Source organism: Pygoscelis adeliae, unplaced genomic scaffold (genome assembly GCF_000699105.1).
Source record: "Pygoscelis adeliae isolate BGI_AS28 unplaced genomic scaffold, ASM69910v1 Scaffold368, whole genome shotgun sequence".
Taxonomy (NCBI): domain Eukaryota; kingdom Metazoa; phylum Chordata; class Aves; order Sphenisciformes; family Spheniscidae; genus Pygoscelis; species Pygoscelis adeliae.
Window position 1 is genome coordinate 259,774 of NW_008825301.1, and position 14,416 is coordinate 274,189.

Genomic DNA, 14,416 nt, shown 5'->3' on the forward strand with positions numbered 1-14,416 from the left:
CAGCTTTCGAGTTTTCCTAGCTTGCAAGAAGAAGATAAATCTAGTAAAGATGACTCCGAGAAAGAAAAAGAGAAGGATAAAAATAAAGAAAAAGATAAAAACAGTGAAAAAACCAAGATCAGAATGTTGTCAAAAGGTGAACTTAAAAATATTTAAATTGCTATAATTACTGTTATAAAAAGCATTGTATGTTTTCATAATCATGCATTTCTTTGTGTATAAATACGCAGTAGAAGAGTTTTCATACATTGAGAAAATTCAGAACCTGAAATGTGTATGCATGAGTGTTTTTCATACAAATATTGGGCTTGAAGGTGAAGAAACCTTCCAAACTGAGGTTTGGTATTAGAGGTTATTAATTTTCTTTAATGTAAAATCATTGTTCTGAATACTTAACCGTGTTGGTATAAACACATAAATATATTTGTGATTATATAATAAGTTTAAGACTCTAATACATGTTTTTTCCCATTAGGGATAATATGCTGGCATGTCACTTGTGCAATGTAGGCAGTAGTGAGTAATCTTCTTCACTGTTGCTCGTCTCTCATGGAGAATTTCTCTTAAGTGCTATAAGGAAATCCATCCATGACCTTTAACCTGCATTGCAATCTATTATCACCTACTAAGACTTCTTCAGAAAAGATCTTGTGTCTAAATTTGGTTTGTGTGGTGTTTTTTTTTTTTTTAAATCTTTTTATTAATCCATGGTATAAAGTTGCAGTGTAATCTCTCAAAAATAATCACTGCCTACCTGGGTGTGGATCCACAGCTGGTGTGAATTGTCAGTTGGCTTCAATGGAGCTCACAGTTCACGCCAGCTTGAGGATCTGTATGTACTTCTGAGTCAGGTGATATAGCAATGCTGAAAAATTAATTCTGACTACTGTCACGCATCCCTATTACCCACCCACTCTCGGGCGTCACTGAATTTCAGTCTGTTAATGCAAATAGAATTCCCACTGGCACGATGCCTCATTTGCTGTGTGTACAGCATATATTAAGTGATGCAAAGACACACTGATGAATAAAACTTTTCCATTTTTTAAAATTCTATTTAGCAGTTTAAAGGAAGAACTTGTCAGGGTCTTGAGCGGCATTGAAGGTTTCCCGTGATTTTTCAAATGACTAGCACTTTCTGTTGGTGTCTAGTTTTGGTGTTACGTTCTCAGTAGAACGATACAGAGGAACCGTCCATGTCCACCCAACGCTTCCGAGCATAGATCTTTCTTGGCTGAACTCCAAATGAACATTTTCTTTCAGAACATATGCTTTCAGATTGTTGCTGGAAAATGGATTTTGATTTATAGAATAGCTTAATTGTAACTGTTGAAATGAAATAAATGAGGGGGTGTGTGTTTGTTTTTATTTTTCAGATTGCAGCCAAGAGTATACAGACTCAACAGGCATAGATTTGCATGAATTTCTCATTAACACATTAAAGAATAACCCCAGGTAGGTGTTTTCTGCATTAGAGCTGGCACTCCTGAAAATATAGCTGGCAGTCTTCGAGTTCCCGTAACTGTACACTGTGTTTTATTAGTTCTGGAGATGGTTATGAGGGAAAATGTAAAGGAGATAGGCTGTTAACTGAGCAAAAAGCTATAAAAAGTCATCAACTTTTACTCCCCCGTCCAGTCATCCATTGCTTAATTTCACTTTCAGCGATATCTGGTCTTTGTCCTTACCTTCTTGCATATAGCTCTACATGATGTTAGCAGTAATACATTATAACCATTGCAATCAGAGATTGGTATATGAATATAAAGTAGTTTTCTTTTAGTAATGCTGTACACAATTAAAATCCTGTGCACAGTGCCAAATTCTGCTCTCTGTATTCCCGTAGTTGGAGCAGCAAGCTCATCTCATCATTAAATTTGTCTCTAAATGTCTAAGGAAGGATCTGTAATGTTTTTATACGTTGTCATTTTAAATGTTCATTTCAACTGAATCTGTTAAATAGGTACCACGTAATTCTGCAATTATAGGAGAACTAGGAATAATTGGATACCTAACAGCTTGCATAGCTTCTTGTATAGATGATGGAAGGTCCTTGAATTATTTTATCTGCACAAAATGAGAAAGTTCAAAAGAACTAAGGAGTGATGAACTCTGTTGAGCTTAGAAAAAAAATGTATGTGTGGAAATATGCTGGGGAAATTTTTGAATGTTTTTGGCGGGGGGGGGAGGAACATCTGAGACCTTCCAGTTGAAAACATCATTTTGACTGAGAAATGCTGCGGCATTGCCTCCTGGAAGCCATAATTCAAAGGTGGTGTTCTCCATTGTGCTCTCTAACTAGATTAGATGTGCTCAGTCCTCTTGCCTGCAGATCAATGCCTCATGGAAGATATGTCTTGGACAAAATGTTGAAAACTTCTGTGGGTAGCAGCTCTTCTCATGAAAGAGCTAGGTTAGCTGGAAATCTCATTTTCCATCAAAAAAAAGGGTGAAAAAGGACCAAAGCTATCCATAGCAGTCAGTCTTTCTATGGAAGGCATTGATCACAGCCTGGTGTGGCTGGAAGCACTCTCATACTGTAGCTGAGCTCAAGGAAGAGCTAAATCTGTCACATATGTCAGTGAAGGTGCAGCAAAGCAGGCTGCAATCTCCTCCAGAAGCACGTTTCATTTTTAATCAGGATGGTTGACAACACTTGCAAAGTTGCCTTACAAACATTGATATATTCATTTTTTCATCTAAAATGCCTATTGGTAGTTGATGCTACAAGTCCTTGCATTTGTCTTTGACAGGGACAGAATGATACTCTTGAAAATGGAACAGGAAATTATTGATTTTATTAGCGACAACAAGTAAGTCGAGTTCCACACTTGGTTATTAAGTCACGTGTGCTTGTAGCAATGCGAGCTGTGTGAGGGATATGCTCATATGGACCACAGTGCTCCTGAGTGCTGTTACTGGCACGCTGCAAGATCAGGCTTTTATTTCCTGACACATGGTGGTACTGCTTAAAATACAGTAGATGTAAATGAAAACCTTTTGCTTTTCATTGCATCATAATTGCACTGGCTCTGCTTATTTAGGTCCAAAAATATGATTAAAGCTTTCAGTGCAGAGGATGATCAAATATGCTACCTCATGGGTTTCCCTGTGTGCTATGTTATTCTAATGTGTTGGAAAATAAAACTGGACTTGGGTGGCAGGATTCTTGCTACCACGTGCTCTTTAGAATAAAATGTTTCTGCAGCTTTAAAAAAATAGAGTCAGAATAGCAGCAGAGGAAGAAATTATGCTGACGGGACAGTAAGAGAAAAAAGGAGTATTTGCCAAACTAGATCTTTCCAGTATAGCCCTGCGTCTGACTTTTGGGAGATAGGCAGAAAGCTGTTGCCAGTATCTCAGTAAATCTGCAGGACTGTTTGTGCAGGGAGCATGAATGTGTGTGCGGGGTCGAGGGACGAGTTCTTCCCAATATAGAGAATACTCAGTTGATACCATGAAGCCCGAGCTTTGTTTGTCCCAGGGTAGCGCATGGAAATGTGCTTATTAGAAACTCTAAAAATAATTCCTTTCTTTTTTTCTGCCTTCTTGTAGCAAACATTTATATGTAAATGCACAAAGGAGAAGTTTTCAGTTAGATTTCTGTCCACTGAATTATTGAATGTATTGATATTTTCATTTAATTATAGCTCAGAAGGAAACGTAATTATCAATGCAATTTGTTTTCTTTTTTTCCAGTAATCACTATAAAAAGTTCCCTCAGATGTCATCGTATCAGAGGATGTTAGTGCACAGAGTGGCAGCTTACTTTGGAATGGATCACAATGTGGATCAGACTGGAAAATCTGTAATTATCAACAAGACCAGCAATACAAGAATGTAAGTAGCAACACTATTGTGTTTTTTGCTTTTTCCCTTTCACAAGAGCTGGTTTGTACCATGATTGTGTGGCATATCTTGGTTTTTTTTATATTTTTTATTTTTGTAGCAAGAGTGAGTGCTGTTAATCGCTTTCTAGGGTGGGAGGGGAGGACAGGGCTTGCATTGTGAGGTTATTTAAGGATGTAAAGATGCATAAGGAGAAATCAACCCAATTTGTATCTTGCAAGAAACTTAACACATTATCTTGGAATGTTACTTTCCCTGACTCCTTAGTGCCACCACTTTGATACAGAAATGAGCTTGTTGCTTTACATGTCACCTGATACCATACGGCTATATTCCTAAATAACCCAAACGTATTTGGAAGATTGCCTCTTCCCTTGTTCTGGCTCTCCCTGCTTCAAGAGTCATTTTCTGCCCAACCTGATTATTTAGGATTTGGTTCCTCTCCACCACCTGCCACCGTTCATTCCCTTTTCCTCCTCTTCTCCCCTCCTGGTTCCACTTTATTTTCTCTTCAAATCTCATTGTTTGACCACAGAGTTTTTGTGGGATATAAATTCCTTCTGATGGTTCAAATGCATTGCAAAATTCCTGGTAGGTTAAAATTGTGCTGGCAAGCTTTATGCTCTCCTCCATGAACCTTTATAAAGCTAGCAAAAGCTCAATATGAAGTTCCTTGGCTAATTCAGCAAAGATGCAGTCATGTGTCCTTGCCCTAATCAGCATCACTTCTGCTGCCGGGTGCCGTGTGTGTTTAACCATCATGGAACCATAGCCTTCCTCTCCCTCTTTACCTATAAACTACATAATGAAGAGGAAGTAATTACAACTGGGTAATGAAGTTTTGGTATCTGGTATTGGAACAAGAAAGCCCCATTTGAAAATTTTGTGCTTCCTGTATTCAATTAGTAGGAGAAATAAAAGCATTTATTTCATTTACATATCCAGTAGTTAGGTGATTTACTTAGATGCAGTTGCAGAGAGGGTTTTTTTTGTGTTTGTTTTTTTTGTTTGTTTGTTTTTTAGTGTTACTAGCTTCTCCAGTAAAAGGCTAGAGGGACTACCTAATTTTGCAAGATCAAAACCTGAGTCAAACACATTGGTATTTGTTATTTCACTGAGCCCTAAAAATCTTCCATGTGTGAAGTAAATTTAAGATCATGGACAATTTATTTTAGAACTTTTTCATGGGCTATCCCTGAGATACTCAGGCATCGGTAAAACAACACTTAGACATTAATGTTTTTAAAGGTCTGAATAAAGCGTGCGCTAACAGTTTGATTTTCAGAAGTCAAGAGAATTACAGTAGCTCGATAAAGCTAACACTCAGGCTGCTAAGGCTTAGCCTCAGGGTCTGGTAATACCTGTCCCTGTGCAAGGTCTATGTTTGGGTATGAATAAGAAAAAGCTGGGTATGCAGCAAACTGGTGTTCTTTTTGAGCTGTAAATGAGGAAAAAAAAATTAGTCTCTTCTTAAACAAAACACAGTCAATCATATTTGAATGCTTTTTAGGTGCTCCTCTTTACGGCTCTCCCTTTTCCCTTCACATTTGTGTCACCTCTGAGGTGCACCAACTGTTACAGATCTTTCCTCACAGCGTTGCAGCCTTCTGGTTGACTTCAATCAAATGTGAGAGTATCACATTAATAATTGATAATGCCTTGCTCGGTTGTGTGGCTGTGCTTCGCAGAGATGGGTAGCCCTGGAAGCACTGTTGGAAATACTTGCACAGTGCTTCTGGAGAGGACACTGAAGTCTTCTTCAACAGTCAAAACTTTATCTGAGTGCTCTGGTGAAGCTGTGGCTTCTTGCGTGGTGGGAATGAGCAAGCAAGGCTGTTTACGAGGCATGAACTGGCATCCTTGTGGGCAAGCTCAGCAGGCAGGACATTGCAGGGGTATAACGGATCGAATGACCCTTTCAGCTGTGGTCTTGCAAGCTGGAGGTGAGGCATGGAGACAGACAAATTGGTTCTGACACCATTCCTGTGTAGATCTTCCAGAAATAAACACAGGGCTTTGCCCCTCTGTTGACTGTGAGTACAGATGTTTTGTAAGCACCACACAAACTGCAGATTTTTTTTCCCTTCTGCAGTGATTTGATGGTAGGTAACTGGATTATGTGAAGCTCATATTGCATCATGGTGCTTTCAGTGTGTTATTTACATTATTTTGATATGCTGTAAAATAAGGCTTTGTAGAAGTAGCTCTTTCTTTTCATAACTGGAGATGTCATGTTTTTTTAAAACATCCCTGGCTCTGACAGAAAATAGATTGCTATTATCCAGCTTGAATAAGGGCTGATGAGATTTTATTATCCGCAGCAAATATTGTGCAAGTTCCACATCTGAAGGCGTCCGATGTGATTTCATGTGTTCTGCATTTCGGTACTCTCAGAGGAAACAATTTTGTGCGGTTCAGAATCAACACCAAATACTGGGAATGTGTTGACTCTATTAATTACCTCTTGGACAGTATCCAGAATACCGGAGAATCTAGAGAGCGGCTGAAACGCTCAATGTGGTTATGCTGTGCTGTAAGCCTGAGCCTTGATAGTTCTATGTGAATTTATGGAGAGGCCGCATAGACACACATTCTGAAGATCTGCATTTTGACAATAAATTATCTCTTCATGGCATATGGTTTCCAAAGTACTTTAGTTGCATACTGTGGAGAGGGAAGAATATTCTTGCATGCTCAAGAATGCATAAATTCTGCACTGGTTGTTACTTCTGCATGTGTGTGTCCCTGTTTGGGAAGAGCATATGACTCTACGGAATCGCTGTGTGGGCTTGAATAAGCACCCCGTGGCTTATTTCTCTGGCTGAGTGAGGGTTTGTGTCACATCTCTGCTCACACTTGCAGGCGATGAGTTGTTCCCTGGCTCCAGGCAACAAGGTGCATTTATTCTGTTCAGCAGAGACCTCTCGTTCTCGCTGCCCGCAGGTGCTTGAAGGCACAAGTTGTCAGGAGAGTTAATGGCTTTGAGATGAATGGGCTGGTTGGGGAAAATACGGTAACAATGCTACCTTAGAGGTGCTGCAGTATGGAGTAGGGTTTGTCAAACGGGGGATTAGGGTATGAATGGAGTGGATGGGGGCATTTAATTTCTTTCATCAATTGGCCATCTTAGGGCAACGTATATCCGCCTCTGTGTATGTGTGCCTATAAAAAACACCTGCTTTTTCAGGGTTTGGAATTTGAGAAAGTGCTTATTGAAGAGGCTGCAGCTGGAAGGAGGGCTGTGGCTTTTTTGGTCAACATGCTGCTTTATGGAGAGGGGAAGACAATGGTAGTAAATGCAGTAGGACTTGAATCTCTCCAGGATTGCAATCCTGGAGCTTTAGTGAACTCTGAGTGAAGTCTCTCTTAAAAATACAGTCAGACCATAATGACAATTTTGCAGTCTGAAGACTATTTATGATAAGGAGCTTAATCTAAGGTGTTTTTTAAAAAAAAAAAAAAAAAAAAAAAAATTGGAATGTGAACAAGTCATACTGTTCTTGAAGTTTTTTTTATGAAATGAAATTTTAAAACAGATGACCTCAACTACTCAAATGTTTGTTAACCTTCATAAAGTTAAGTCTCTGTACTCTAGCTCTCATTTCAGAATGGTGGATTTTAAAAACAAACTATCTTTCCATATGTTTTTTGAAATTAAGACTAAGTTAAAAAAGAACAACTTTGAAAAATAAGTATCATTTTTCATGGTCTCACATCTTACAAAGTCCTGCCTAACTAAATTGTCCAACTTTAAAAATCTTATTCTCAGCAGTATACATGAGAAAAGTTGATCAGAAAATGAGGAAGGGTTTTTTGTTGTTTTGTTTTTATAGTCAAAGAGCTTGAATACTAGTTAAAATGGGAAGTCTGCTTTGTTCAATATGAAACTACTCTTATGTCACCATTGTAATGTATATTTGTCATCTGTGTCTGCTTGTCATCTATCTAAAGATATACTGAAATGTACGGGGAACTTAAGACAGTGAAATATGATATAAACAGAAGTCTGGAATTGAGGCAATATGTTAGGGCATCCAAAACTGGAGCCAAAAAAAAGTGTATGTGCCACCTTCTATTCCATATATTCCTCATAATTCCTATCAAACAACAGGAAGTACTTCAGAGCTTTTTGCAGAAGTGTTCATATAACTAAACATCAGTTCAGTCAGATTCATTCATTTGATTATCTGTAGATAGGTGGAGAAATGTAGGGGAAGTGTGTTTGGTGTGCTTCGTAAACAAAAAGGGTTTTCATTTGGTTGAGATCATCACCCGTGTGACAAGTATGTCTGTACCTCAGCCCACACATGCATTCATGTACATTTTTATTTAAGTGTGAGTGGCAGGGCTCATCAGAATTGAGAAGGTGGAGCGCTTATGATATATAGTGGTTGTATTTAGACATTTTCATACATTCTGAGGGTGTAACATACCTGTTACGAACTTTATACCAATACTCACATCTTCAGTTATGACTATATTTTTTTTTTCCCAAGAGCATCATGAGTTATGATCCTTGTAATATTTGGTTTTCTTCTTACTCTATTGATATGTAAAAGTTAATATAATATTGGCCCAGTCGGAAGGTTTTTTGGTGCCTTTGAGATGCATCAAAAACTTTGGGCAATAGTAAGATGTTATGTGTATTACAGGGATTCCTTATAATCTAGGGTTGAAGGAGGCATACTGTACAGTATGTACTTTGAACCACCTACAAGACTTTCGTAGTTATGATATATGATCTGTGTTATTCTGTCTCCTCTCTGTAAGGGTGCTTTGAATCACAAACAGAGAAGAAAAGTTCTCATTAGGTTTCTATTGTGTATACACTAAGTGATCTTGTTGTAGAGAACGTCTATCCTAGTAGAGGTGCGCCGTGCCAATTTCACCATCTTAAGATAAGAATCTGAACTTTGGTACAGGATCTTACAGACATGTCAGTAAAATGGCATTCATGGAACACTGGCAATTTGAATGAGGAATAGTTTATAGAAATTTTTTTTACCCTAGGCTGAAGTGCCAAGGCTTCCTTGAGATGCTAATGTTACAGCCTTTGGAGCATGCAGAATAGTATGCCTTTCCCCTTGACTGAAGAAGGTATTCATGGTTGCTCAGTGTAAATTACTTCAATTTCTTTAAGCAGTTGTTTGTTGATGGGAAAGATGGGATATATTCCACATGCAATTGGTAATGGCTCTTTTTTAGTTAGTTATATGGTAGTAGTTACAACTGTGTACCTGAATGCATGTGTGTGTGTGTGTATATATATATCTTTTTTTTTTTTGTAAAATCTCAGTCAAAGCAATTCAATGTTTGCCAGAGAGTTTGAAGCACAGTTTTGGGGTTTCCCCCCCACATTGTAATATGGACTAGTTATCTGGCAAATGGTTTGCTGTACGGTATTGCATCTGCATTTAAGCAGCTTATACTTTCCTTGATTATGAGCCATATGATGCAGGAAAACATATGAACACCATTATTTCTGGTTTGTTTGGTTTTTTTTTCCTTGGAGTCCTGCATTACGTTTCTTCAAGGGGCTGTGGAATCTGCTCCATTCCTCTGTTTCCTATTGTAGTTACCTCTTTCCCGTCTTCACTACAGAACAGTTGCTCCTTGACTACTAAGAAATAAGCAGAAACAGGAGATATCTATACTTGCCCTCTGGTTTACAATTGCTGTTGCCCAATCAGTATACCACTGTCGTGTTACAAATGTATAGAGGAATATATGGGTGCATAGTAGATGTATGCAACTAAAATGGAAAAAACCTGTATAACTGAGAAATAACACTGTAACTGTCTGAGATGTTTTGTTCCAGTTTAAGCTGAACTAATACATTATGCAACTAAGAATTTAGCAAGAACATAATAAAGCAATAACATATAATAATAACTATGAGCTTATGTAGCTACATGATAACACATGTAGCTTTGAAGTAACAAATTATGTTGGTTTTCATGTATTTTATTTCTTGAGATTTTCATCCAAACATAATCTGTTTATTTCAGTCTGGGATTAAATTAGGAATGTGATTAGAAAAAAATTTTTTCAGTGCAATAGTAATAATGTTTTGGATGCAAGAGCCCAGTGTCCCAGTAGTCATTGCTGAGATGATTAGGTTTTAGCCTTTAGCTTCTTTGTGGTCTTTCCCGCTGCAGCCCGGAGCTGGGCAGTGGATCCCCTGCATGCCGAGCAGGGGAAGGCTTTCACATCCAAGGAGGAGTGGGGAACTTCCTGAGAAATGCTTCAGAAAAGCATTAAGGGGAATTAGATGTTTCGTGTTGAGGTTCAGGAAACGTCTGCCTGCAGCAGTGGCCTGAGCCACCTCATCCACTGCAATGCCTTGGCTTTTTATCGCAGGAGAGAGCTACCTGACGTGGAGGAATTGCCTTTCTTTTATCCAGTCACATGGTGATTGGAGAAGTAATTCAGGGTGTATATGTGTTAATAACTGCTAAATGCATTATTTGAGGTTGTGCACCCTCATAATTTCACTGCTTGATGCTCATCTGGAAGAGATTGACTTTTTTTCCTCCCAGTCATCTTTTTTTTTTTTTTAATATTTATTCTCTTTATTTTAATGATACTTGAATTAGGACAGCCTTTTTTCTGAGCAAGCATTATCTCATTTTATTCACATGCCTGTTTTACATGAAAGATACAAAAGAAAAAAAATAAAATACTTGGTACACTTGAAGTTGAGCTGAATTTGACCCTTAAATACTGGCTTCATTCTTACTTTGATCAGTGTAGCCATATACTGGACCCATGGAAATGACTTACTCTGTAAATGAGATGTTAGGGTTGATGAACCAGTCCTAATAGCTCCAATATTAAATTTTCATCTAATGTAATTTATCAAAACTAAATTGTTTATAATTAAGGTGGACACGTACTTTACAGCTGTTCTATACTGTAATGAAATATTAGTTAAGCATTAATCAGAAGACATCTATGGTATTTCTCTTTTTTTTAATCCTTACAATCACACCACTTAATAGTATAAGTTTTGATAAACCTAGAAGGTTATTGTCACCTGCTCTGTGTGGGGAGGTGGGAGGTTATCCCAGAAGAGAATGCTGTGGAATAGCAAGTAAATAGTTCGGTTGAGGGAAGCTCTTCCTTGCATGAGTAATTAACCCATGTCTTTATGTGCTCATCCAAGCTGTAGCAGGAAACTGCCTGTTAATCAAGCTGCTGTTTGGTCATTCATACTTTCAAATCACTGGAGGCAGATCTGGAAATCTGAAATCGTCACTGTGCTTTCCTCAGAGGGTAACTGTACATCAGTAGTAGGTAAAATAATGACTTTAAATCTGGGCTTTTCAGAAATGAGGTGCTGATATATGAGCAAGTGAATTTTAAAAGTGGTCCAGATTGGTTTTAGTAATTGTCTTTTACGCTTCTGTTGTCTGCCTCATGTTCAATGTAGGAAATATGATGCAATCACTAGAAATGAGAAAAGTATTGAGTTTTGAGAAACCTTTGTCTTTATAAGCAGAGTTAGTTGTTTCTGCTTGCTGTTTCCAAAGTAGCCTTGCGAGGCTGTCTCTGACAGGTTATTAAAAACAGGCGCTCTTCTTCAGGCCAGTGATTGTTCAGGGAATGACTTCTGATCCACGAGTCTTCCTGCTGGAGATGGGGAAAATGTTCATGGCCTGAAGTAGAAGTAAGCACAAGAATTTGTTATGGTATTAATTTGTACGCATGGGGCATTTCAAGAGGACTAACAGTTTCTTCATTAGCCCATCAGCTTTTGGGGAACCATCTTGCCTTCGTTGGTAGTCTTCAAATCTTGATTTTGCTTCCTTTTTTCTCTCTCTCTCTCTTGTTAATTTTGGTACTTCTAAGATAGAAAAATCTAATTTTAAATAGATCACAGCAGTTATGCAACACTGTAATTTTGAGCCACTTACGGAGTATGCCACATCCTTAAAATCAAATATTAATGAATTCCATAATAAACTATGCTACCACTTATGAGCCTCTACTAGCTGGAAATAACGTGACGCTGTGCAAAATGTTCCGTCTCGATAGACATCCTGAATATCAAGAACTAAATCCAATCGAGGGGAGCAGGAGCAGGAGAAGCAGGTCCTTCAAGTACAGAAATAATCTTAGTTTGATCACAGGAGGATAGCAAAGCATTTTGAAGCTCCTAAAATGGTCCCTGTCTGAGAGAGGGCTTTGCACTTCAGCCCCATGTGGCAGAAGAGCTGGTCTTTCAGTGCACCCTTGGCCTGCCAGCATCTCCTGTGAGTTCAGAGCTGGGTTCCCGTGTTCTGGCCCCAAAATACTGGGCTAAATGTTGAAGCCTGTAATCAGGCAGACTCTCAGGGAATCAAGATGTACTATGATTTTTGCATCTGTAGATTAAAACAGGATGACTTTCTGGAATTAAATTTTAGGAAAGCCTGTGAGGGTCATGAGTTGTGCTACGATACCTCAACATTAATCAGATTCTTTAAATACTGTATACTCTGAAAGCCTTCAGGATCTGGCCCTCTGCTTGGTCCTCACACAGAATAACTTGGCATGGAAGAGATTCGGTGTGCATCGTCTCTATCCATCCTGCAGCCTTCACCTTCACCATCGTTTTCATAATGGGATAAGCTACTGGTGCCAGCCCCACTGAAATCATGCTGCTGGGGTACTGGGACTGAGCATCTTGAAGGGGTGGACGAGAGTGACAGCATGAACCTCACTCTCAACGAAAAACCCAGGGGGATGTTGCTTCCATGTAGTGTTACCAGCTCCTCCTTTCAGTCCTGCCAGACTTATCTGCAACCCCAATTAGAGGGGGAGAATGCCTGTCAAAATAACTTGCGACTTTTCACATCCTTGTTGTTTAGTAATAAATACAGAACGTGTTTACAGTCCAGATGCTATTCTGAAAAAAATGTTAAATAATTACAGTCTTTAATCAGGAAAAATTTGGTATTTGAGGGTTTTTTCCTGTGTGCTACAGAGAAGGCAGCACCTTGAAGGAACTGTCTTGTACAGGGTTGATTTTTTTTTTTTTAATGGCTTTCAATGTGCTTTTATCATCATAACAGAGGTTCTTAGTGACTCATACTATAAAAGCAGCAATCTGTTAATGAGGCATTTACCTTCAAATGCTTGAAATGCCATCTTGAGTGGCTTTAAGTATTAAGTTGTGAATAATATAACTGCACTGTACTTTAACAATTATCTGTGTTTAAATTCCCACTCTGACTTTTTGAAACTGTGTTTTAGCATGCATCAGCCCCTAAATACACGAAGCCTGTTTTGAAGGCTGACATTCTGGGCCCTCATTCTTGAAAAAATGATATTCTGAGAGAATTTCATCAAATAATTTAACCTCTAGGTCTGGAATTCTGCCTTTCATCATTTAGTTGGGGCCTTTTGACAATGATGATATTTGTTTCCAAGCTCTGTAAATTCTCGAACTCTCAGAATACGTTCCCATGTCTCCATGATCAAAACAGTAATTTATACTGCAGATAATAGAGTTTTGGCCCTCAAGGTAAAGCAAAGAAACAGTAATGCTTATGTAGTTTTACTGTGGCAGTAATGCAGAGCCCTAGGAGAGCCTCCAGCATAAAACCAAAAAAAGCGTGGCGGGCAGGTGTAGTAGATATTTACAAACTAGCAAAGCAAGAAAGGCCACCATACTATGTCACAGCATGCCTTCAAAATAGAGGCCAATGTGATGTTGGACTGAGCAGTCAGTTTAATTAAAGGCAAGTGCAAATAACAAGAAAACATGGTTAAACCATCAGAACGCCTGTGTAAGAGTGCTCTAAATCTTCACGATGTCTCTGAATCCTGTCAGCAGCAGCGCTTCTCCCTGGCTCTCACTGTCCCATTGCTCTTCTGATGGCATCTTTGTGTAAGAACATTTTGTCAGTTATTAATTTTGTTTGCCAGATGATGATCCTGTGGGTACCCAGTGGTGGTGTTTTGCCTGTTCCTAGCCCCATTACCCTCCCTATCTTTCACTTCGTGTTGCCGTTCATTCAGGAGAGGAATATTAACATGCTGTCCCCCATTATGTCCGTTAAATGAACTTTGCATTTGCAATGCAATGTTAATTTTTTTAGACTCTTGCACACCGCAACGATCTCCACTTTTGAACTTGCTTTCCTATATTGCCTTCCTTCAGACAGCTGCTTCACTATTACCTGTGAGGCTTTTGCAGGTGACATGCGCTACAGCACTTGCTGGATTTTTAGCTACATCAGGTTCTGTACTGGCAAACCAATCTTTTCCACACATGGTGAGGTTGTTGCTTCTTTTGAAAGGCATCTTGATCTTGCAACAGCCTGTGCACTGTGGTGCTGTCAGAAACATGTGCCTCATAATAAAGATTTATGTGCTGTATGTATGTCCTCCCTGACAATCCCAGGCTGTTTGCGTGCTCTGCTAATACAGTGACTAAGTCTTCAGAACCGTAATGTTCAAAGCTCATGCTTGTCTCTTTCCATTTGTCCTTTTGGTGTGGTGTCTGTTTCCTGTTTCTTAGCCAGTTATTTCAGAGCTAATTAACTTATTTTAAATGAGTGCAGATTCCCCCCCCCAGTAT

General features: G+C 38.8%; 1 protein-coding gene across 1 annotated transcript in view; it reads left to right on the forward strand.

Annotated features, from left to right (window-relative positions):
* Positions 1 to 14,416, forward strand: part of ARPP21 (cAMP-regulated phosphoprotein, 21kDa) — a 203,078-nt gene that overhangs the window by 106,950 nt on the left and 81,712 nt on the right. The window contains exons 7-10 of the mRNA XM_009329989.1: positions 1 to 136; positions 1,377 to 1,455; positions 2,754 to 2,813; positions 3,700 to 3,840. The exon at positions 1 to 136 is cut by the window's left edge and continues 21 nt beyond it. Coding sequence (XP_009328264.1) covers positions 1 to 136; positions 1,377 to 1,455; positions 2,754 to 2,813; positions 3,700 to 3,840 — 416 coding nt within the window. The remainder of the gene's footprint in view (positions 137 to 1,376; positions 1,456 to 2,753; positions 2,814 to 3,699; positions 3,841 to 14,416) is intronic.